At 32.6% G+C, this 27045-nt stretch overlaps 1 protein-coding gene and 1 long non-coding RNA gene across 3 annotated transcripts; both read right to left on the bottom strand.

Moving 5' to 3' along the window:
• Positions 1-7105: 7105 nt before the first annotated feature.
• On the bottom strand, positions 7106-10998 carry LOC105637092 (histidine-containing phosphotransfer protein 1). Of its 2 annotated transcripts, none has more exons than XM_012220494.4 (6): positions 10815-10998; positions 9754-9884; positions 9582-9650; positions 8481-8552; positions 7520-7592; positions 7106-7384 (listed from the first exon to the last, which is right to left on the bottom strand). In XM_012220494.4, exons 1-6 carry the CDS (start codon positions 10872-10874, stop codon positions 7376-7378), a joined length of 414 nt encoding a protein of 137 aa, XP_012075884.1. In that variant the 5' UTR covers positions 10875-10998; the 3' UTR covers positions 7106-7375. The 2 variants fall into 2 exon arrangements, with proteins under 2 accessions (XP_012075884.1, XP_012075883.1); XM_012220493.4 differs by having other exon boundaries at positions 7106-7359.
• Positions 10999-22123: 11125 nt separating this feature from the next.
• LOC149498919 (uncharacterized) lies at positions 22124-24621 on the bottom strand. The gene is made up of 3 exons (XR_016320906.1): positions 23949-24621; positions 23089-23154; positions 22124-22376 (listed from the first exon to the last, which is right to left on the bottom strand). It is a non-coding gene; the product is annotated as an uncharacterized LOC149498919 (long non-coding RNA).
• Between the last annotated feature and the right edge of the window lie 2424 nt (positions 24622-27045).

Here is a 27045-nt window from a genome sequence, read left to right as displayed (position 1 = left end):
TTGTTAAATGTTTTAGTTAGGAACAACTAAAATTTATTACATATCAATGATAAAAACCTTCAAACAAACCGAAAAAGAATTTTCAAACAGCTTTTTCCTCCCCTATTTTTTTGGTTTAAACTAACCTTTAAATTCTTGAAAATTCTTGATTTATTTTCTTGTTCGACCATTTAATTTACAAGTACAATAAAATCATAGCAATCTTTTTTTTTTAAAGCAAATAAGAGCATATATTTATATTAATTCTCAGAAATAAGAGTTGCAATACAATGGGGAGTCGAGTCCCATAGACGGAAACAAGGATGTAAACATGCCACACGAGCAAGAGCATGTGCAGGCTTGTTACCTTGCCTCCTAACCCAAACCAATTCACTAAATGGTATTTGAGACAGCAATTGTTTAATCTCTGCTAGCACTGGTGCCCAGTCGGAATAATAATCAAACCTGGTAGTTACAGCTTGAAACAGGCGCAAACAATCTGTTTCCACTAGAACCCTACTAATAGATCTCGTGAGCAACCAAGATAAAACCTCCCTAAGGCCGATGGCTTCAGCGATGTGAGGTTTTAATACTCCCGTAAAATGACCCGTGCAAGCTACCAAGAACTGTCCAGCTTCATTTCGGACAAGGCCAGCATACGATGAACGACCCTCAGTCATATGGACAGCTGCATCAACGTTACATTTGACAATCCCAGTCGGAGGAGGAGCCCATGTCGGAACTGAAGCCGACGATACAGAGGGATTGCTTCGTTCAATCTGCGCGTTCTGCCATTCTCTGAGAAAGCTGATAGCAGCCGTGACAATGTTGTAAGGAGCAATATTAGTTTGTTGCCATACTCGCCGATTTCTATCAAACCAGAGAAAGTAGCACAAGACACCGAATAACAAGCATTGGTCGTTACTGCGCCGATCAATAAACCCCAGTAAAGTATCATTAAAACTAGTGGTTGATCCATCCAACGGAATCCCTGTTAACGTCCAACACAGTCGAGCTTTCTCACAGTGGAATAGCACGTGCATTGTTGTCTCGATTTCACCGCAAAAAGGGCAATGATCATCGTCTGTAATCCGCTTGCCAAATAGTATAGATTTCGTTGGTAGAATATTTCGGCACGCTCGCCACAGCCAGTGCTTAACCTTCGGTGGGGAATCTAATTGCCATAATTTAGCCCAAATTGGTGAAGTTGCAGTTGCTTCAGGTTCCACAAAATTAGGCAGGACAAGCTTGTAGCCTGATTTAACAAGATATTCCCCTGAAGTAGAGAAGTTCCATATTAGTGTATCTGCCTGGGTAGCCCGAGTAAACGGGATAGATAGAACCTGTGACACCTCCTCTGGAAGGAACAGTCTGGCAATTAAATCCTCATTCCAACCATTAAGCATCCTTAGATTTCCAACTGACAGGTGCTCAGAGCCAGGGACAACAGGGCTACGTGGGTAGAAATCAGTATCATTTGGTAACCACGGGTCATGCCAAATGTTAACACTTGAACCGTTGCCAATTCTCCATCTATTCCCTTGTTTGAGAAGTGACTTAGCCGAGACCATGCTCCTCCATATAAGGCTGGGATTATGCCCTAGGGGCGCATCCAAAACATTCCCCCCCGGAAAATATTTTGCTTTGAGAACAGAACATAGAAGAGTATTTGGTTCGCAGACAAGTCGCCAAATCTGTTTGCCAACTAGGGCAATGTTAAAGGAATAGAGATGTCGGAAGCCAAGGCCGCCCATAGTCTTTCCCACGCACATTCGGTCCCAACAGAGCCAATTAATTCCTTTACCGCTCGGACCTTGTGTACCCCACCAAAAAGAGTTCATAATTCTTTGTAGTTCGTCACAGAGAGAAGTAAGGAGAAGGAAGGTACTCATGCAGTAGGATGGAATCGCCTGAGCTACAGTTTTAATCATTACTTCCTTTCCCGCCTTAGAGAGGAATCTGTGGCTCCATCGAGAAATGGTCTTTCTCAATCTATCTCGAAGAAAGGAGAAGACTGCCTTCTTGTTTCGTCCAACTAGGGAAGGAAGTCCTAGGTATCTGCCATGGTTTAAGGGTTGAGAAACTTGCAAAATATTGATAATCTGCTCTCTAACCGAGACTTCCACATTAGAACTGAAAAAAACCCCTGATTTTTGTAAGTTCACACCCTGTCCTGATGCTGCTTCATACTGTTTTAAGATATGTGCAACCGCTGTAGCTTCTTCTGCCTTAGCTTTAAAGAAGAACAGACTATCGTCAGCAAATAAAAGATGAGACAACCTCGGAGCAGCTCGACAAATACGACCCCCATGGAGTGATCCTACTGCCTCTGCATGCATAAGTAAAGTTGAAAGCCCCTCAGAACAAAGTAGGAACAAGTACGGGGATAGAGGGCACCCTTGTCTCAACCCACGAGATGGAGTAATAGGACCAACACTTTCACCATTAACAAGAACGTGATACCTGACCGACGTAACACACATCATAATCAGCTGAACGAATTCAGAACAAAACCCAAGTCTTGTCATTATAGCTTTTAAATAAGACCAGTCAACTCGATCATATGCCTTACTAATATCAATCTTGAGGGTTGCTGTTTGTTCTTGACTCCTCCCACGGCTTTTCATAGAATGTATTGTTTCAAAGGCAAGAATTACATTGTCTGTAATTAGCCTCCCAGGTACAAAAGCAGACTGAGATGGGGAGACAATTTTCTGCAGGACATGCTTCATCCGATTAGCTAATACCTTTGCCACAATCTTGTACAAGACATTACATAAGGAAATTGGCCGCAGCTCTTTCACAAATTCAGGTTTATCAGTTTTAGGAATTAGCACTATGGTGGTCTCATTCACCAGATTAGGAAAAGAGCCGTTTGCAATCCACCGTTTACAGCTAGTAATAACATCTGAACCCACAACTGACCAAAATTTCTGAAAGAAACACGGATTGAACCCATCAGGGCCAGGACTTTTGTCCGGGTGCATTTGAAATACCGCCGATCGAAACTCCTCATCAAGGAAAGGGGCCACAAGATTATCATTATCAGTTTCAGTGACCCGAGAATTAACATGCTCAAGAACAGGACTACACTGGATAGGTGTGGCCGTAAATAGTGTAGTAAAGTAGTCTAGGAACACAGTATGCATATCCCTCGGTTCTTCCTTCCAGTCACCTCTCGAGTCTCGGATACCTGGAAGATAGTTTAATTTTTTACGGGAGGAAGCAGAAGAGTGGAAGTACCTGGTATTTTTATCCCCATGAGCAAGCCAGAATATTTTTGATCGCTGTTTCCAGTACTGCTCTTCTTTAAGAAGCAAATCACCAAGCTGCTTTTGTATTAGAAGGTACTCCTCTGAGTTGTCACTCTGTTGGTGGATTCGAAAGCCATTAAGTTGGGTTTTAAGCATTTTAATATCTTTAAGGAACCTACTGCGTACGTCACGACCCCAAATTCGCAACCCAGCTCTGCAAGCTTGGAGTTTACCCATCACATCACCGTGGGCTCCTCGGGTCCAATTATGAATAACAGTCTCGTCAAGGTTAGGCTCCCCAATCCATGCATTTTCAAACCTGAAGCTAATTTTTCTTTTAGTCCTTAGGGCAGTGCCCAATAAAAGCAATAATGGAGAATGGTCCGATGTGCCACTAATCAAGTTGTGAACCGACGCATTTGGGAAAAAATAAGACCATGTATCTGAAGCCACCATACGGTCCAATCTTTCCTCAATTTTGTTACGTCCCCTACCAGATCGCCATGTAAACGGATACCCTATCATACCAAGATCGGAAACCCGACACACCTCCAGCGCTTCTCGAAATCCCTCAAGATTACGTAGCTCATAAGGGTGGCCCCCTATCTTCTCATCATCCGCAAGTAGATTATTAAAGTCACCCATAAGAAGCCAAGGAAGGTTGTGTTGGTTAGCTAGAGTTTTAAGGAGAGTCCAAGTGTCTGGCTTCCTATGATGTTCAGGGAACCCATATACACATGTCATTCGCCAAGTATGTGGTCCATAAGTTATTTGCATATCAATGTGATTTGGGGAGTAAGAATAAAAATCAACATTCAAATTATTATTCCAGAAGACAGCTAAACCACCACTTCGACCAAGACAATCAACTAAAAAAGAAGAGGAAAAACCACACTGCAAACTTAATTTTTTAACATAAGAGGAAGCTACTTTTGTCTCCATAAGGAAGCAGAACATGGGCTTATTTGCACGAACAAGATCCTTTAGAGCACTCACTGCCCGAGGGTTGCCCATCCCTCGGCAGTTCCAACATAGGAACGTCATGGCTCTCGGCGGCCCTGAGTACTAGGGCTCGCCGCTTTAACTGAGGTGCTAACTAAAGATGCTCCATCACTGCTGTGTATGTTTGGATCAATTTGCATGGCTGAAGTAGAAGGTGGTGAGGAATCAATACCGTTTTGGGTTTGAGTAGTTAGGGTTACCATGTGAAGAGTATCTGCATGTCTGGCCCGCTTGTTTCCTTCCACAGTATTTGAAATAGCATCTTCAAGAGCATTGGGATCCAACTCAGTTCTACTCAGATCCACCAATACAGCTTTGCCATGATCTTGTGTTCCTGTCATGTCTGAAGTCTTTGCTTGAGCCGTAGGTCTCGAATCCAGGAGATTTCCATGCTGGTCACGCAGCCACCGATTGTCATCGGAGCCCCATCCCAACTGTCTCATCGGAGCTCGTAGCCATGGCCCCCAACCACGCACAATCTCCTCCTCTGGTGTAGAAAAAAGGGACTCACACACCATTTCTGAATGCCCAAGATGGCCACAAATAAAGCATAGAGTTGTCAGCTTCTCATACATGAATTCAACCTGAAAGACATTCCCATCTTTATTCCTGAACTTCTTCCACCTCTTGAGGGGCTGACGAACATCCACTGTAGTCCTGATTCTCATATACCTCCGAGGCCCAACTGTATTGTTTGATTGGTCGTAGGATACATACCGGCCAATGAAGTTCCCAATCTGCATCCCAAAGTTCTCAGACACCATCCCAGTTGGGATCTTGTGAGCTTGCACCCAAAAGTCCACATGGTGCAATTCAACTGAACCTGGGTCCTGGCCTTGATCTACCTTTGCTATAAGTAGCAGGTTATTGTTGAACGTCCAGGGGCCCCCATTCAAAACTCTATTATAATCAATTTTATGAAAGAATTGGAATAGGAAGATCTTGGTATCAATCTCTGAGATGTTAACACCTCGGCCAGGCTGCCATATGCTAGCCAGAGTTGATTTCATGGCAGGAAAGTTGATCCGTCGGTCGGTAAGGAACCTCCCAACCAATGCCAATGGCGCATCAATCTGCGTAGCTTCAACTCGAGGAGCATCCTCGATGAAGTCTTCATCATCCACAAGAGAGAGATTTGCGAGACTGTGTGTGGTAGAAGAGAGAGTGTTGAGTGACATAATTGCGCTCATGCAAATGCAAGAAGATTAACATGCATAGCGCAAGAGTGTTTTAGAGGGGTATATTTATTTGAATTGAGTCAAAGGGACAAGTACAGTGCTCTCATCATTCAGTTTTTCTTTATGTATTTTAATTGACCGACACAAAAGAAGACGATTCTCAAAATGGGTCCACAAGAAAGACTAGTCATTACGGCCTGGACATAGTGCGTTGAAGCTTCTTCATCATTCCTTATTACACTTTTTTTTTTTTAATGATTGACAAAAAAAGAAGAGAGGAAAATCTCAATCTGGTCCCACCATGAAACTAGTCGTTGGGGCTCTCCATCATTCCTTGTATTTTTTTTTTTATTTTATTGAATGACAAAAACAAAAAAAGAAAAAAGAAGAGAGTAAAACCTCAGTCTGGTCCCACCATGAAACTAGTCGTTGGAGCGGAGCCCTATCCGGCGTTAATCGCGCTTCCTTATCATCGACCCCGGCGGCCTTCCGTTCCGGTTGGAGCTTGTCAGGAGGCGGCGTGAATGTGCACTTTCATAGTTTTTACTGTCTACACTAATGCAACTGCTAGACTCGGGCATATGTTGCTAATGTTAGTTACGTATTAACATTCAAACAACCAGCACAGGGGAGTTAAAAGACAATGAATTTAGTTTAAGAGAGTTGTGAGGTATAATGTCTGCTAAGAGAATGTCAAAAGCTGCAAGACGCATTAATAGAAAGGCAACAAGGTCATGTGAAGAAGAAGAAAGAAAGAAAGAGAAAGCTAAAAAAAGATTTGAATAAGCAAATATAAATCATAGCAATCTTATAAAAGCATTTAACCTAGATAACTCTATACACACTTTGCACAGGATGTGAGATCTCGAAATAACAGCCCTACCGAACACAGAAGATTTCCAAAACCCCGCGCTACGTGTTGTGGGGTCCCTCCAACACGTGGGATCCACATACATTTGAAAAAATAAAACACACGTTTTCTTTTGGAAGGAATCAAAGTTGGCAGTGAAAGTTATTCAAAGGTTGGCAATCAACCATGACATAAATGAAGAGCCGTATGTGACTCACACACTGCTCTCACATTACCTCTCCTATAAATAGGAGAGGATTTGCTTCATTTGATACACACACCAGAAATGAGAGAAACAAAATGTAGAGAGAGAGAGAGAGGTTATCTAGTTTTAAGAAGGATTTCCTAAAACTAGGGAGAGAAAAATAGTGAGGAAATTATTATGGGGTGTTTTTTGGAAAACACTTTGAGTGCCACTATTTTTGTATTGCTCTCTTTGTGTACCTACTATTTTTTTTAATAGTGAAAGAATGATTCGGAGTTTGTCCCGTGAACGTAGCCCTAAACAGTTGAGGGTGAATTACGTAAATTTTTGTGTGTCTCATTTCTACTTTTCCGCTGCGTTAATTTTCTCTTAATTGGTTGAAAGGGTCCAACACTACGTACCCCGAGGACCCAAAAGGAAGTTTTTCTACAACATATGATTTAGAACATATACACGTCTTTACAAAACATTCCTTCATAAAAACATAATAGTTTATGTGAAAACGCGCTAACTTATATAATATACACACACCTTAGAAAAACCAAATTATTAAACTTTATTGAAAAAAATAAAACATTAATGTATGCAAACAATGAGTCATTAACTGATTAACCAAGCCAGACCAACACCAAATCAATAATATAAAGCATAACTTATATTGAAAGTTCCAAACAGAAAACAGGAAACTGAAGCAGTCTTAAGACACAACACTAGCACCATGAGTTCTAGTGAACTCTTATTACAAGATAATAGCATGTTATTTTAACCAGGCTCAGATTTTCCATCGAAGCACCTGAACAGGCCGGAGCTAAACTAGCTACCTTATGATGCGAGGCCAGGGAAACTCCGGGATGCAATCCTGCTGTCATTAGCAAAGATGGCTGTCTCTATCTGCCCAGTCAAATGGTCACAAACACTAGAAGGATAATAAAACATGAGAAACTGAGAAAAAATTTTGTTTTCTTCAGTTGAGCTTGATCCTATTGGGGTTTTGGGCGATTGGTAATATTTTTTATTGGTCTAAAAAGCAAAATGATTAAAAATTAATTACCTCAACGATGTAGTTGAAGTTGTTCTTCAAAAGCTCATAGTGATCTTTCAGGCCGTAAAAGGCTTCAAGGCATCTAAAACAGCAACACAACACATAAAGGCAAATGTCATGGGAAATGAAAAAAGGGTACACTATTGTAAAAAATATATGAACATTTATTTCCATAAATCTAGATAAACTCAATAAACCTAATCTTAAACAACCAAATACTAACATATCAAAAATGGACATTGAAGGTTCTCTCTTACCTAAATATTTTCTCCTTTTAAGATTGTCAATCGAATTCGTGTTGTGACTCTATATAAGTCTAATATTGGCTACATATAATTATAATTCCAACTTGAAATTTCTTAGTATTGTCAATGCCTATTATAGAATGTATATTTTCACAATTTATGATATTAATATAGGTACTTTCCTATAAGCATAACATGCAATTACCCATTGACCAAGAATAAATTGAACGAGGTGAATGTACAGAAAAGTTTCCACTATGACTTGGACACACAACACCCAGATGGTCATAAAAATTGATATGCAGTCAAAGTTGCTATACATATCTTCAAACACATTCATGAAAACTAGATCGAAGAAGACGAGTATATTATTTAGTATTAACTGCAATTTATGCATTTAATAGATATAGCAAATTTGCAAACTACCCATCATACTAAGACTGATGAGAGATGACCATACTAATTAATCATTTAAGTCTTTTTGTGCACGGAAATTGAATCAAATTAGCTGAGACTACATCTAATTTATTTATGCATTCCAGTTCAATTTGAATAATGCTATAGCTATGAGTAATAACCTAGCTCTTAAGACTCCAGTAAAAATTTAGAATTCATATAATTTGCAACAAGTGAGAGAAGGAAGCATATAACTCCATTAAATATTATCCAAATACATTTGACTGCAGTCTCAATGAACAAACAAGAAAAAGAAGAACACTTCTTACCTGTCTTTATCTTTATCATCAGCAGCACATAGAAGTGCCTGACAAGCGAGGGACATCCCACTACCACCAATTCTGCAATTCCAATTGCAGACATTACTTTTAGGACCATTTTATAATTATTGAAATACCAAAATAGGGTAGGGAAGCATAAAAATGCCAGTTGCATATCATTCTTCATGCTGATATAAGAACATGGCCATCTCATAAAAATGCCAATGGCATAGTAGCCAGGGAGAGATTGTGGCCATTAGGAATATATCTTGGAGTTTATAATTAAGTTTTCCCTTCTTATTAAACCTATATGCTTTTATTGTTTTACTTTTAAGATCAATTGTAAATATGCTGATCTCTTTTAGCTTCTATTGGGAAGACATATTGGAGAACATAGCAATTAAGCACATTAAAAGTGTCTTCCATGGTAACAGTATATTTTGATGTATGCATAATGATTTCAACTAATCATCTAATTTAGGAAAACATCAAATTATTACGAGGAATGTTCAACTCATGTTGGGTACACCATAAATAAGAACACAAAAAAGATTCATTCGATAAATAAGAATAGATATGATTGCTATCCAAATATATACAGATGACGTTCCTAGCTCAAAACATTTATATCTAAATAAGGAATACTTAAAAAAAATGATCAATTTTCCATAGCTTCTAGCATAGCTTACGCGCCATAAGTAGTGTGAATATAAGTGTGCCCGTCTCTCTATAGTTTTCACTAATCTGAGCACGCGCCAAATGACTCGCGCGTAATTTATAACTATAAAATTCTTAAAAATGATCATTGTTTTCTAGTGTTTTAAACAATTACTTTGAACATCATTAATTCCATCCGATCATCTTGGATCGAACATGCGACAAAAAAAAGTAATTTTTTAGCCCTTTTTTTTTCCTAATGCTTTGATATTACATATAGCACATTGCCACATGCCACTCAAAAGAAATACCATCTAAAATGGATATTCTTTATATAGTAGATGCATTCAAGATTGTGAACATGCAGATCAAACTCATGCTTCTAAACATCTAAAATGGAAATTGCTTAATTAAGTTCAAGTAAACAGAATATTGGGGGAGTAAAGGGGTTACCTAGCGCTACTGCCAGTAAGATGGTGAGCAAAGCTACAGACTTGAGCATAGTCAATATCAGGTTGGCTCCTGATGAACATGGAAATTAGTCCACTTGATTTAACAATGGGAAACCAATAACATAAACTAAACAAGAAACTATAAAGATAAGGCATTAATAGTGAGTAATTACAATTGTCGGTCCAACTCTCCTATGAAGGATTCACTTTCATGCTGGAAAATGTATATCACTTGCACAATGAACCGTGGGTTTTCTCTGGTTCTTAAATCAAGGAGAAAATCGAAATTATTGCCTAGAATTCCCTGCAATGAGAGTACAAAATATATACATATATATAAGCACTCTCTTCTAACTGAACAAGATCAATGAGATTGCAAAAAAAAAAAAAAAAATTCCCACATGCAGAAAAAATTGAAAAACCTCTTACAATTTACATTTAGAAACAAAGGCAAAATGCAAGTATATATAAAGGGTTTTTTGCCCCTTCTGTTTGGATTCTTTTAGGGAATTATTATTATTATTATTATATTTTGGTCAATAAAGGTATGAGATGAACCAAAGCTCACTCTTATAGATACCATTTCTTTTGCTTTTAGGAAAAACTTCCAAGAACGGAACATAAAAAAATAAAAATAAAAATAAAAACTCAAAATTTATTACAGTAGGCAGAAACTAATTGAACTCTATTCAAAACTATGTTTTAAATTTTCCTTTTCTTTATCAAACAGTTCTTTACCCAAAAAAAAAAAAAAAAAAAAGTCTCCTAATTTCCCACCACCATCACAACATAAACAGAAGCTACAATATCAAATATCAGTAATGAATACACCGCATGATTGAAAAACCTTGCTTTGCAAAAAAAAAAGAGGGGGGGGGGGGGGGGGGGTGGGGGGTGAAGAAAATAATAAATAAAGAAAGAAAAAAAGTTATCAATTTTACATAGCTGAAAAACACCACATGAGATGAACAATAAATATATACACAATCACCAAGAAAGAAAGAAAAAGAAACAGAAAAATAATGAACATAAAGAAAAAAAAAAAAAAAAAAGCACGCAGATACAAGAAAGAAAACCAAGAGACCTGCATTTCAAAGAAACATCAATATACTTAAAAATTATGAACATCAAAAAGGATAAAACACGGACAGACCCACACACACACACACAAAAAAAAAAAAAAAAAAAACCCTATAAAAAAGAAAGGTGATTGTATTTATATTTGTCTGATCACCTTCTGTTTCAAGCTCGTTATAAGAATCTTCAGTTCTTGCCTGAGATCAAGACCCACCATTTTGTTCCTGAAAAGCAAGAAAGAGTGCGAGCTTTCGCCTCTATTCTAACACTCTCTCCTGCCAAACACTACCTCTATCTCTCTCTCTCTCTCTCTCTGTCTTCCTTGCAGTGTACATGTACATCTGAGATGGGAATATATATAGGAAAATTTTATGGGTTTCGTGTCTGAGACAGACAAGAAAGTGAAGAAACAGTTCGTCCTAAAATCATATCTGAACTGGCCGTGTCTGCTTGCTTTGGCAGTGAAATCTGCACTGACCTATACGTGGATATCTGTTTATTAGAGGAGTTACATTACACTTAAGAACAGGTATGAAACAGCAATTAATACTCGCCTTTAATTCACGCGCTTCTCCACGCTCCTTCCTTTTCTGCAAAATGTTCATTAACGGTTGGATTCATTCAGTGCATGCTTATCCTAAATGACTAGTATGGACATTAACTAATAGAGATAGAATTTCTAATTGGGACATACGAGTCGATCTACAGGAAATTATTTGCCTAGACTCAGTTTGTAGCCACATTTTATAGACTAAATTAATTACAATAAGAATTTTTAAAAGAGTGTTCTGTTTTTTTTTTTTTTTTAGTGTATAGTCAAAAATATTCTAAAAAAGCATCTCAAATTCGTATAATATAAAATAAAATTAATGAAGATTTTAGAAAAAAAAAAAAATAAATTAACAATTTGTAAATAACAAAAATTCATATAAATAAATTAAGAGAATTTTAAAAAAATAAAAATTAAATCATCTTAATTTAATAAATAAATCATCTTAACAATCTCCGTAAATGAATTAAAATTTCATCACAAAAATGTCAAATACATAAATATATAATTTAATTGTATAATTTTAATTTAATGCCATAACTTTATAACTTTAATCTAGTTGCACGTCAAATCGATATAAAGAGAATAATAATTTTAAAACCAAATCAAAATTATTGAAATAATTTATTATCTTAAATTAAAGAAAAAGAATATTTTTTTTTATATAAGATGGGAAATTCTGTAAGTGCACAAAATCATAATGAGTAAATAAAGAGTGAGTAAGATATGATTCCAAGTACCAAATTGTGATATCCTATAATTATTAAAATAACAATTAATAGAGTTGTTTGAAAAAATAAAAGAGTCCGTCTGGAACAAATGAATTCCATAAAATTTTGTGGAATTCATTTGGAAATTCAAAATATTGTGTTTGGAATAAAAAAATACATATTTAAATTCTACGAACTGAATTCCATGGAATTGGGTATGCCTAACTCATATTCTAATAAAATTGATGGAATTTGTAAATGAATTCCACAAAATTGACTATTAAAATATTTATTGACAAAATTACCCTCTACTATAAACTTAACTATTTTTACTTTTTTTTCCTTTTTGTTTATTTTCTTTGGAAAAATCCAAACTATAATAACGTTTTTTTTTTAACCCAATAACGATGTTAGTTTATATTTTTGTTTTATTTACTTTTTTTTTTTGGAAAATTTCAAACCAGTGACGTTTTTTTTTTTTTTTTTGAAGTCTAGTAATAAATTAATTATTATTACTATGAAACTATAAAAATTGAGTATCAACAATTATTTTCAAATGCAATTAAAAACAATAATGTTGATGTTTTTTCATCTTTTCTGGGCTTGAATACTAGGGTTCTTGAAGAATTGTGTGTGCTTGCTTGGAATATATGAAATGCTCGTAATGCATATGTTGGGAATAATGGGCATAGATCTATTTACACTATTTTGTCTTTTACTCGACATTATTTGCGGGATTGGTGCATTGCAACTACCTCTATTTCCAGGCCTTCTACTGCTCTTTTACCCGTTGCTGTGATTTCTAATGCTAGATGGCTGCCTCCGATAGCTGGTGTTTTGAAAGGTAATATTGATGCTGCGATTCGTGGTAATCGCTTCTCGTTTGCTTGTTGTATTTAGGGATAGCCGTGGTCAGTTTTTCAGAGTTATTTCTAATTGTCTTCTTGGTGTTGTTGTTTCACCAGCTATGGCAGAGGCTTTTGTTGTACGATGTGTGCTTCAATGGCTATCTTCTAATAACTTGGGCCCTGTTTTCCGTAAGACTGATTCCTTGCTGGTGGCTCATGCAATCAACAGTGATATGATTAATGTTTCAAACTGGAGAAGAGTTATTTCAGATATTTAATAGTTTCAAGGTCATATGGGAATTGGTAATATTCCTTGGATTTGAAGGCAAATAAACATGGCTGCTCATAGCTTAGCTAAAGAAGCTTGTAATCAAGCTGACTTTCACATTTGGGATACTATTCCTTCATGTATTGGGAGTTCTATCCTCTCAGATGCTATTCTTGCTTAATAAATTATCCATTTTCATGTAAAAAAAAATAATAATAATATTCTTAATATTTTTTTAGTTTTCAAATTAATTACTTAAATCAATAAAATTTTTATATCAATTAAAAATATTTATCATGATGAATGTTACTGCTTATATAATTAATTAATTAGCATAGAATATTAGTATACTTATTTATATGAAATTTATTATTTATATTTTAATAAAAATGACAAGTTATTATATCGTACATAATAAATATAATTTGTGTTTATTATTTATTTTTGTTAAATTATTATGTCAAGGGTATTATAAGAAATAAAGACAAACGAATTTCATTGAAGAATTTATTCCAAACATAATTTTGTGGATTTTAATTGAATTTCTTATTTTAAATTGTAGTATACCAAATATGACAAATTCATTTGCAAATGAATTCTACTTGGAATTCATTTACAAATGAATTCTGCAACCACGATTCATTTGTTCCAAACAGGTTGAAAATAAAATTACACTTAAAGAAATCAAATAAAGAAATTATAGAAAAAATTCAATGGAAATGCTAGTAGGGAATTTGACTTCACTTATTTCTATTTAAGATATTTCATTAATTCAATAATCAATTTTAATTGTTCAACATTAACTCTAAAGTACTAATATAGTCTTTCTCGAGAATTTATTAATTATATTAACTCAATTATCTATCTCAATAGTTATAATCAAATATGAATTAAATTATGAAGCTCTATGGTTATTTAAGAAAACCCACATAAGTCAAACCCTAGCTCTCACTTTAAGTTATTATTCTCATGAAATTTATTATCTTTTTCATGTCAATAATTCTTCTCTTGATAGTAATTATTAAAATAAATTAATTCAAAGGAGAAACTCTGTTTGAAGACATTAAATACTATAATAAATCAAATCTAATACCATAAATTGAAAATTGAATACAAGCTATATCAAATACCTAGCATAGAAAATTGGTTCAAAATAGCAGATAAATTAACTAAAATAAATTTATAAATATTCCTAATAATATGATGAAAATTGATAATAAAACAAGTAGATGCTTGACTTAAAGTGCTTTCTTGAATTTTGAAGTCTTTTGTGAGAAATGATGTAGAGAATAAAAATGTAGAGAATAGAATTGTACAATAGAACGTATTCTTGTGATATAATTTCCTTTATATAGAGTTCATAACTCTATGGCTTTTATTAGATTTAATTAGGAAAACCATTTAACTTGTAAAGGAAGAAATCTAATTACAATAGATTAAGTCTTCAATTTCTTCCAAAATAGGAGTTCAAAGTGATGAAATATGATAGAACTCAAATTAGGCAATTATTTGTATGGTTCTGTCTTTCCTTGTTTGATGTTTGGCAACTTCCTAATTAAATTCCTACAAAAACCTTCCAAAGCAAGATCAAGATACAAGGAAGCATAATTAAGAATTAAATAAAACTATTAAAAATGTAACGTCCCATTTTTCTATTGAATCGAGTCGTTGCTTAGAGTCGAGTCGGGCTGATCCAAAACTCGGTTCGAGCCATTAGAGTCTAGAGTGGGCTAGAATGAAATAAGGAGAAGAAGTGGACTTACTTGAAGGAAACAAAAAGATCAAAGTATAAGGATTAGGACTTGCTTGCACTAAAAAATAAAGTTGAGGTAGGAAGTTGTACCATTTTGACACTTGAGGTACCATTTGGTAATTTTCACATAAAAATCCATGATATTCTAGAGACTACCCGTGAGTTCCATTTCATTTTCATTTCTTCATCCTTATCTTCATCTTCTTCCTCTACTTTCCTCTTCCACTTTCCTTTCTCCATCACTTTTAATGGTAGTGAAGATGTTAATGGGATTCAAACATTAATTCAACTTCTATTCTATCCAAGTAAGTAAACCTTCTTGAATTTCATACTTGAATCATTTGGTGATATTTTTAGATGATTCATAAGAATTCTCATGTATAGGAGAGGTGAGCTCAAAGGTAGAAGAAAAAGGAAGCTAAGAAGAAGATTCCAAGCTTGTTAAGTGAAGGTGTGATATCTCTTTTCATTTACCATTTTCTTTGCATGAGAAATTGTGTGGTGTGTTGCTAATGAGACAATATTGCTTCATGTTGAGTGGGAGGACTGGTAATGGTGAGAAAACAGGGGAGGTATTGAATAAATGAAGTAAATAGTGAGTTTATGCTGAAACAGGGGAGTTACTGGTACTGGAAATTTTACCAGTAACTTCATCTTGATTTTGACCCCATTTAATGATGGAATTAGGAAGTGTCATAGAAGAGTTATTTGTTCCTCTATGTGTTAGCTTTACATGGGTTTTTGAATCATTCAAATCGGAGTTGTATATTGAGAGATATGATCAAAAGAGTACAGATAGTGCAGGATGGAAAACGCGACGCCCGCGCGTGCGAATTGCATGAAGAGCTCGCGACTTGTGCCTGAAACTCACTGACTCTCATTTTGCACTGTACGCGCTCGCGACTTTCATTTGCGCGCTCGCGACTTTCACCTGAAACTCTCTGCCTCTCATTTGGCACTTCTCGCACTCGCGACTTTTAAGTACGCGCTCGCGACTTGGCCCTTGGCCTGTAAGCACTCGCGACCTTCATCGCGCGCTCGCGAATTTGGCCTGGGAACTCACTGTCTCTCATTTTGCACTCTACGCGCTCGCGACTTTCAAGTGCGCACTCGCGACTTGTGCCCGATAACTCACTGTCTCTCATTTGGTGCTTTACGCGCTCGCGACCTTGCAAGGCGCGCTCGCGACTTGTGTTTTCATGCACTTTTGGACTTCTTTTTCTATGCAATTGGATTCCTTTGCTCACTTTGTATGCCTCCAATCATTTTACAACAAAAATACAACATTAAATCATGTATCAAAACAAAATGCAAGCATGCAAATGATGTGAAATGAGGTAAACACAACTTGTAATTGTATTCTATGCAATTGTGAAATGATGTGAAATGGTGTATGAAGTTATGAATTCTATGCAATTGTATTCCTTTCTCAACTTGTATGTCTTCAACCATTTTAAAACAAAAAGACAACATGAACACATGTATAAACACAAAATGCAAGCATGCAAATGGTGTGAAAATAACATGACACAAGCATGCAACTTATGACACAGTTACTTTGCTTTTGTTTTATCTATTGTCATTCCATTAATATGCTCCATTGAGGTTAGGTAGAAACCATGTAGATAAGGCTATGTCGCGACATAGAATAGCAGATCTGCGCCCCATACAGTTTGGTACTCCGGCTACAGGCCGTTGAGTGGATATGATTATACAGGCCATAGCAGCCAAGCATACAGTTTCATCCAGTTTCATACAGTTTTTCTTATCACTTCGGTTTCACTATAACCTTATGGAGCTATACAGTTATATCGACTACAAATTGCATAATCATACAGTATACTAAACAGCAAGAAAGATCATTAAGGGACAATGAAAGTATCATGATATGTGTGCTTACATTCCATATGTGAGTAAATGTTTATTTCTACATATGTATGTGCTTATATGTTTCTTCATTCATTGTGATATTCACTGAGTTTAATCAAAGTTGCAGAGTTCATACAGCATAAAGAACATCAGGTAAGATCATGAAAGTATCATGTTATATATGCTTACAAGTTTATTTATTTAATTCTTAAGGAGCCATACAGTCATGAGATGTTATTAATCATAACTTATATGATGTGACTAAAAGTGCATAAGTCATACAGCATAATGAATAGCAAGTAAGACAATGAACATATACTGTTATGTAATCTTACATGTTTATTGATTTCATTCATACAACACAATGAACAGCAGGTAAGATCATGATAGTATCATAAGGTGTGATTTAAGGTTCATGTAAAGGAGTTATGAGATAATTAGAACTAAATTATTGATGTTTATGAATTAGAAGTTTATTCGTTGCTATAAAGAGACATTTATGTTGAAATTTACCGATTCTATGAGTATCAATGCTTTATGAAATTTGTATTTTAAGTTAGTTGCCATCGCACTTTGTTTAGTATGTGATTTATGAGCACCACTGAGTTTTATACTCAGCGCGTCGATTTTTATCACGCGTAGGTTGAAGATCGTGGTTGGTACTTGAAGACTTGAGGAGTACGTTCAAAGCAGAAGTGACTAACTTGGTCATAGTAGATTGAGAGTTGTAATATTAAGAATTATGGCATGTATTAAGATTTATGGCATGTATAATTATTACATTTGTTAGAAGCTTATGTGATTGGAAATATAATTGAAGCATGTAATTATTGTGGTGTAAGTATTTGGAGGAAATGATTGAAATATTTTACTATAGTTGGTATGATTAGGTCATGAAGACTTGATATAGATCATGAATGCAATTAATTGCTGGGTTTTCAATGCTATTGAGGATTTATACAGTTATGACTCTATATATAAAGTGTTGTTGTGTTATGATGATTAGTTGGAGATATTGAAAGTTTGAAGTTTAATTGGGAGTGTTTTATATTCATATTTAGCATACAGGATGATATCAGCATGACAGGATATAAGTTCAACCAGATTGTAGCGTCTCGGCTCGGTTCATTCGGGTTAACGGGTGGACCGGAAAGGGATGTTACAAAAAATTCTAATAAAAATTATATTAAAATAACTATAAAAATAAACCTACCATAAAGCAAAAAAATAAAAAAAAACATTTTCCTTTGTCAACTTTCAAAGCAAAAACTAATTTGGCAAGAATTAATAGTATTAATCTGAAAGATTCTTTTAAATCAAAAGTAAATATTAAGACCTTGTTTAGTAAAATTAGTTTTTAATAGTTAGCATCCATTAACCATTTTACTAGTGTTTTGTCAAAGGGCGTGTTTGGCAGTAGTATTTAGAGCAGCGTTTAGTGTTTTGAACTAGTCAAAATACTATTTCTATAAATTACTGTGTTCAGTAACTTGATGTATAGAGTAGCTTTCAAAAGTTTATGAAGTGTTTTATAAAACGTTATCTTACTTAACGTTTAGCGTTTTACTCTTTTCATTAATTTTTTTTTTTACAATCTTATCCTTATCTTTATCCTTAATTAATATAAAATTCTTGTGTTATCACATTACGTTTGTTATTATCTTTATGTTTGGCTTATTTATATTTGATAGTTAAAGGGAAAAAAAAACATTATTTATATATTTGTATTTAAACTCAAACCAAGATTAAAAATAAAAAATGTTGATTCCCTAAAATATTAAAAATTTCCCATTTTATTTTAAAATAATGAACTTTTCAATTTTTGATCCATTAAAATTTGAAAATTTAGATAGAGTGAAATTATTTTTTTTATAATGAATTTAATTGAAAATTCTAGGTGAATATTTCAATGTTCTTTTTTGTCATTTTAAATTTATTGTCAATCAAACGGCTACTTTTATTAAATACTTTCGCTTTCTACCACTATTTAAATAGCTAACAGCTAGCCGCTAATATCTACCAGCTAATAGCTACTAAAATAACTAACAACTATTAAAACAGCTAATAATTACTAGAATAGCTAGTATTACCGTACAGACCCAAAAAATAACGTTTCATAATACGCTCGCTCAACCTTTAAGCACCAATATAATTGCTAAACCACCCAATACTCTAAAGTCCAAATAACAGAACTAATATTTTAATTAAACGCTAATTTTGTTGTTGCCGAATATAAGATGTTGATAAAAGTTTTTTTAGATAACTTTTGAAAAGGATAATTCTAATTTGGAGCATATAAAAACAATTGTGCTAATTTAAGTAATAAAATAAAATTATTCCTATAAAAAATCCATATATATATAAAATCGTGAAGAAAAAAATAATCCAAAAGCTAAGTTGGCTCTCTACTTTTTAAGTATTTCTATTTTTCTTTTTACTATTTTTTTCTTTATTTCTATAGTTTGATTGGCCACTAAAGTAATAAAATATCTTTGTTTGAAAATTGAATTTAAAAAATTTAATCATATTTTCTATGTATCTTTTTATTTGAAAGCTTTTCAATTTCTCCTTTTTTTAATCTCTCTCTAACCATGTATCCACTTATATATTGTTTGTATTTATTATTCTTTTTGTTTTGTTACTGCAGGATTAGTTGAACTTTTTGTTTTTTTTTTGCTTTTTTTCTTGAATTGAGTTTTTATTTTGTTGCTATTTTTCTTCGATTGGTTTTTTTTTTTTTAATTTTTTTGCTATTTTGTTGCCTTTATACTTTTTGATTACAGGCCACTTTGATTATTTTGACTGCAATTTTCAATTATAAGTTGTTTAGGCATTAAAAAAATATTGCAGGTGATTCACTAAAATGCAGATTAAAGATGAGTTTGATTCTCGTTAAATACAAAATTTTGCATTTTTTATCATCTTTCTTGCCTTTCTATTTGTCTCTCTAAATGATAACTATGAATTTAGAAAAGAGTTAAAGAGTTAGAAAATATTAGCTTAAAAAATATAAAGCCATGGTTCTGACTTGTGAAATTATAACATTTTGTTATTTATGCTATTTAAAAGTTTACTCTACTATTTGCCTGTTTTCTTTTTAAGCTCCCCATTTTCCTATGTAACCCAGACTGGACCACTGTTCGGTTCCCAGTTAAAGTGGTCGAACCAGTCGGTCCGGTCTTAAGAACCATGTTTGAAGTATATATTTATTATTATTATTATTATTTTGATATCAGACGAAGGACTTTTAGCTCCTTTATTGTTAATTATAAATAGTCGTCCACCCATGCATTACGTTATTAATCACTTATAATAAAATTGTAATACTAAAATGAAACAATTTAATAGTTAAAATTATAAAAATCTTAAATTTGAAATTTAAAGTATGAAATATTTTTTTACTTTGGATCAGTATAATAAAATTTATGAAAAATGTCATGTTATTGTTGCAGTTAAAATTTCTATTTATGATGTGAAATTAAACAAACTCGTAGAATTTTAGATAATTTATAAATATTAAATAATTGAAAACACGTCAAAACTGAACTTGAACTAACTTGTATATGTAAATATATTTTCCATACCTAAAAAGCTTCTTGCAAGCTTAATACAAATTAAAAAAAAAATTCTCTCATGTGTAACTTGACATGTTATTTAAAAACCTAATCTCTACTTTTAAAGGCAAATAATCTACAATACTGCAATAGTTTTTAATGATGTAATAATTAAATATATGAGATAATGTTGAAAGTAAAAACTATAGAAATTTCTTAATTGATATATTATGCATGTGTTTAATAACGCAAAAGGTAAATAATTTCAGAAATTTTTAAAATCAAATTGCATTGAAAATACATTAAAGAAACAAATAACTTGTGGTAAATCTTAAATGAAAAAAAAAATTAAAATGCATAATGTTATCTAATATACATTTAATAATGCAAAAGGCAAATAAACTTTAGAAATTTATTTGCTCAAATTGCATTTAATATGCAACAAAAATTAAATAAGTTGTAGCCAAAAAATATAAATTAAAATGCAAAAATCTAATACTAATATATATTTGTTAATGCAAAAAGCAAATAGCATTCGAATTTTCTCAAGTCAAATAGCTTTTAGTATGTAGTAGAAATAAATAATTCGTGGAAAAATTTTAAATTAAAAAATCAATTAAAATATAAAAATAGAAATAATGTCGATTCAACATTAATAATTCTCTAATATTATGCAAAGTTAGCTTCTATGCTTCATAAATTATATAAGTTTATTCAAAGAAAAATATATAAAAATTTTATAACAGTAAAAAAAAAAAAGAAATGAAGAGAATGAATATTTTTTTATATTTATAGATATTAATTATATTGTTAATCATTAAAAAAAAGATAAAATTTTTCAAAATGTTAATAATATATTTTTAATTTATTTTTTTATTTAAAAACTGAAAAATATCGATCTGTACAAATTCATAAGAGTAAAAAATAGAGAAATATTAATGACATATTTATATGGACATAAATATTAATGGAAAACTGTAAATTATTACAAAAAATAAAGTCCAAGGTTTTCAAAAATTTTAATGATATTAATTCAAGTTCTTTATAAATTATGTTAAAAAATAATTCTCTTAAAATAAAAAAAATCAATTTCAACTTAGTAGTTATTTTAGTATTGTGTCATTTGAGCACCCTAGTATCCTAAAATTGTGCTACATAAGCTTTGAAGGTTCAGCTTTTATATATTTACTGGTGTTATAACCCATGCGATGAGCAGAGTAATATTAAAAAATGAAATAATCTTTTATAATATTATTTTAAAATAGTAAAATTATATGATAAAATGATAAATTGTATCTCATTGAGATATGCTGAAAAGTTATATTGCTAAGATCTTCTTAAGTATCCTGCAAAGCCTTTCATAAAAAATGCAATAACAAAAGTCATGCATGGTATGACCTATATTAAAATATGCATACATACTATTAATACATTTTTCAATAGTGATAATAATTTTGAAAATTTGACTAATTATATTGAAATAAAAAATTAAGTATTTTTTTTATTTTATGTTTATGATTTATTATAAATGATTGTTTATTTATTTGAAATATTAATGTATTACTTATTTAGTATAGTGTGTCATAAGAGTGTGGATGTCCTACTTTTTAAAAATTATCGTATTATGTACATTCTTGTATCTTGTGTACCGTGTCCGTTCAACCTAACTCTTGGTATGTGAGACTACTACATACACTAAGCTAATCAACCAAGATTTTTTTATTACTGTCACGACCCGTTTCCATGGGCCGGACCGGCACTAGGGCCCAGGTAAGCTTAAGGCCCCCGAGGCCCGTAGTAAGCCTAAATTATCCAATATGTCTACCTATCTTTTCCAATTTCATCAAAACAGTAAACCCATATACAAACATCTGGCCCAAACTCAAATAACACATAATGTATAACCAGGGCCTATTCACAATAAATTATAATCACGTTATGGGCTTACTGGTTCACCTGCAGCTAATTACCTAACATTTAATTTATAGTGTAGTGCTAACAATAAGTCCAATATTAATACACAACCCTATAACTGCGGAGTCCAAGAATAATCTGATAACAGAATAATTTATACATCCAAAATTAAATAACAGGAATATAAAGTTTACATTTATAACTCTGCGGAGAAGATTGCAGAGCTCCAGTCGAATCAGCTGCTTCCTAGTACCTGGGAGGTTTGTTGGGGGGGTGAGTTTTGCAACTCAGTGAATAATAATAAATAATACACACCACATACAGTCAAGCAAAATGCACCCTAGTATACTGAATGAACACACAACAGTCAATCATATGACATTACATCAGCACCCACAAACAATATCACCTTCAAATAATCACATCACGTGGAAATTAGTCAGTGGCGTCACCTAAACCCCCGACGAGCCGTCCTCTCAAACAGCCCATCCTCTCAAACATGTGCACCCGGGGAGCCAATCCCCCATATCTGGCCGACCGGTCTAATCCTCACTTGACCAGTCCTCTCAATATTTTATTTTACATTCTCTCTTTTCTTTTCCATCTCATCAACATCATTTCATCAATTCATCAGGTGCACACGGGGGCGCCGATCTCCCATTTACCCGGCCGACGGTCCAATTTCATCAATTCATCAGGATCCATATTTATCGACCGTCCTCACAAACCCAGGGTGACCCACTTCATCCTAACTCCACACAAACAGAGCACAGTATATACACAGCACAAATAATCAAACAATTCATTTATCATAATACACCAATTTCATCCAAATGCACAATTATGCATAAGTATAATTATAGTGATCATAACATAATATATTTGAGAAAATACAATATGTAAATATATAAAAATGTAATGTTATGCAAATGCAGTGTTGACATGCATTATTTATTATTACTCACAGTGATGGAGAGCGAAGTTCTAGCTTTGATTCTGTCCTGGAGGAGCACTAGATGGACCCGGGCGATCTAAGAAAAAGAAGGACACAGCAGAAAATAATTCTATCAGACAAAATATTTCTTTACCACTCTAAAATTTTTATTTTATATTCTAACTCTTCTACGTAATTTAATCTCGAGATTTAATTTATTTTCTATAATAAATTTATTTTTCTACCGAACACTATTTTCTTTATTTTCTTTTGACTTCTATTTTATTTCCTACCGAAATTTATTTTATTTATTTATTTATTTATTTATTATTTTTTTTTATTTTTTTTTATACCGAATTTATTTTATTTTTCTACCGAAATTTCGGCAGCATCTCCCCTAAAAATTGGACTATCTACCTGTTAAAATATCAACAATTTCACAAATATTCAATCCATACGGCCCATCCGTCGGGCAATTAATCAAACAACAGTTTCCCATCCTCCTTAATCTCAACATCACCACACAATCCAATTTATACATTACAATAACATTATATCTAAGCTACCTTAATTAAATCAACAATAAAATTATAAAGCTATTAACTACTCACATTTACCAAATTGAATTAACTACAAATAATAAGATTAATTTCATTATCTAACATTTCTAACATTAACTTAGCTAGATTAATTAATTACAAATAATAAAATTAATTTCATTATCTAATATTAATATCTAATACTAATTTAATTAACTAATATTTCATTATCTAAATAACATTAACATTAACACAATTAATGTTAATTAATTAACTACTAATAACATTAACTAAATAACATTAACTAAATTAACGTTAATTAATTAATTATTGCTAGATCGAAAATTCTTACGCGTGTCGGGTTAAAAAGCAGTAACTGCCGGTGGTCGAACTCGACTGGCAGTGGCGGAGAGAGGTGGAGACGACCGATCGGCGTGCTGGAAAGACGGCAGAGCTGCTGTGACGCCGGCGGAGGCCCGATCTGTAGTGGCAGCGACGGCTTGACAAGGCTGTGCTGCTGCTGTAGGCGCGACAGAGGAACAACAACGCGATCTGGCCGAGGAGACGAGGAGCTGCTGCGTTGCCGAGCTGCAGTAGGGGCGGTGGCCGAGTGGCAGTGGCGCGCGGCTCTGCTGCGTTGCCTCTGTCTCGCCAAGAACGCAGGCACAAGGAAAGAAAAAGAAAGAAAAAGGAAGAAAGGAAAGAAGAAGAAGGAGAAGAAGAAGAAGAAGGAGAAGAAAAAGAAGAAGAAGAGGGAGGAGTGGTGGTGGCGCTGTGGTGACAGTGGCGATGGAGTGGAGGTGCGCTGGTGAGGGGGAGTGAGTTTAGCGTTGGAGATAAAAGAAAAAGAGAATTTTCTAGATGGTTTGGGTCGAACCGGTTCGATTCGGTTCGATTCGGCCCAAATCATCGATTTTTAACTGGTTTTCAAATTTTTCAATCGGTTTTTGGTTCGGTTTCTCATAGTAGTTGCACTAAAATATTAATATTAATTTCCAGGCTGTCGGTTCATTAAATTTAATTGGAAAAATTTTGAAAATAAAAATTCGGGTTATTTCAATTACCAATAAAAAATAGAGTTTTTTTTTAATTTTTTTTGTCATTGAAATAAGAAAGTAAGTTTTTTTTATTTATTTTATGTTTATAATTTATTATAAATGATTGTTTATTTATTTGAAATATTAATGTTTTACTTATTTAGTGTATTGTATCTGTAAGTTTCCATATCTTGTGTCATGTATTCGTACAACCTAGCTCCTGCTATATGAGACTACTCCATACACTAAGCTAATCAACCGAAGTTTTTTTTTATTACTAATAAAAATGAAGTGTTTTTTTTTTAATTTATTTTTATTTTATTGAAATAAGAAATTTAGTATTTTTTTATTTTTTATTTATGATTTATTATAAATGATTGTTTATTTATTTAAAATATTAATATAATACTTATTTAGTGTACTATGCCCTAAGCATATGGATGTCCTACCTTTTTTAAAAATTATCATATCTTGTAACGTATCTCGTATCTCATGTCCGTGCAAGCTAACTCCTAGTATATGAGACTACTCAATACACCAAGCTAATCAACCAAGATTTTTTTATTACCAATAAAAAATGACGTGTTTTTTTTATTTGTTTTTGTTTGTGTTATTGAAATAAAAAAAATAAGTTTTTTATTTTATATTTATAGTTTTTAATATATGATTGTTTATTTATTTAAAATATTAATGTATTACTTATTTAGTGTTGTGTGTAAATGTCCTACTTTTTCAAAAATTATTGTCTCTCATACGTTCCAATTTATATTTTTTAAATTATTTATATTTTACTTATTTAATAGTAATATATTATTTATTCACACTTTTTTAAGCGTATGGATTACTTATTAATTATTTAGAAGAAGAAATAAATGTATATTAATATATTATTAAATGCTAGAGATAATTTTTTTTATAGATATTATCTTAATAATGGATTATATGAGAGTATAAAATAATTAATCTTCTTACATATTTACAATTGTGCTAAATTCTGTTAGAATTCTAACATTTATTGTTTTATAATCCAAAAAATACTGTCAAGTGGTAAATTGTGTTAAAATAACACTTGTCATTTTATAATCCAAAATAATGCCAAGTGATAAAATATACTACTTACACTTAGTTTCCATATAAAATAAACTACCCTACTTTTAAAATTTAAGGTCAAGTTCAGAGTTAAATTATATACCCGTTATAGATAATACTTATAGTATTTAATAATTTTGCAATCTATCAAGAAAATTCACTATTAGAGTTCAAATTCATATATGTCACGTGTACGAATCGCTTTTTAATTCGGAAGAACAAGAAATTATAACTGAGAGAATGTAATACATGATTAAATATAAATATGTAATTAAGTCTATAGTTGACTCCTCCTAAGCAAAAAAGTGCAAGTTGTTTACTCTTTAATCGGATTTTTCTCTCATAAATTCATAATGGTACGAGAATTGCAGCAGTTGATTAGCGCTGAATTTAGCATGCAGTAAGTACCTATCTAAATTCAGTGAATTTAACAGTTTTAGATTACTAGTTTCTATTTCAAAATTTTTTGAAAATAGGCCGAAATATGAATTAATTTGATTTCATTCAAATCCATCGAACCTATCGTTTTTTAATTAATTTCTATTTGGGAATTAATTTGAATTCATTAAATAAGCATTTCATATTATTTGAATCGATTTGATACCATTGGAATTAGATTTGAAATTCTCAAACCAATTTTAATTTTTACTTTTTCCAATTTAAATCAGACTCTCCAAACTAGAATCAATGTCTTTTTAATTGATGAATTATGGGTTTTAAACTAAGTTACACAAACACTTCAAAAGGTTCAACGTACTCATGTCTGACATAAACAGTTTAAGAATATTTTTGGACATGTGTTGGATACTTTAATTTGTCTTATTATTTATTTTATTTTATTTTATTAATTTTAGATACTTTAGGGACACCTTTGAGACACTTAAAAAAACAATTTCAGGACATTTATTAGACACTGTAAAAGCACATTTAAAAATTCTGAGGCTTTTAGATACATTCATTAATAAAAATATTTAAAACTTGTGAATTGTTAATGCTTAAAATACAAATTTAAACGTTATATAAAGGAAAAAATATATATTATAATTTATAATTTGTATTCTATTATATAAATATTATTATTAAATTAAAGAACTAATTCACAATGTTTTGATTTGATAACAGTAATGCAAAAGCTTTTTATAAAAAAAGAGTCGATAATATTATATTAAACGAAATAAAACAGAGATTAATATGATCACTTTTAAAGATGTTGAAATTCTTGAAAATTGTTAGATTATCTCTACATAAGTTAAAGATGCTATGATTTCAATTGATGATGATAATTTTGAAAATTTAACTAATTATGTTGAAATAAAAAATTAA

This window comes from Jatropha curcas, chromosome 1 (genome assembly GCF_041381405.1).
Source record: "Jatropha curcas cultivar XTBG-Jc1 chromosome 1, XTBG_Jcur_1.0, whole genome shotgun sequence".
NCBI lineage: Eukaryota > Viridiplantae > Streptophyta > Magnoliopsida > Malpighiales > Euphorbiaceae > Jatropha > Jatropha curcas.
The sequence above is the reverse complement of the archived record's forward strand: the minus strand, read 5'-3'. Positions and strand labels throughout refer to the sequence as shown.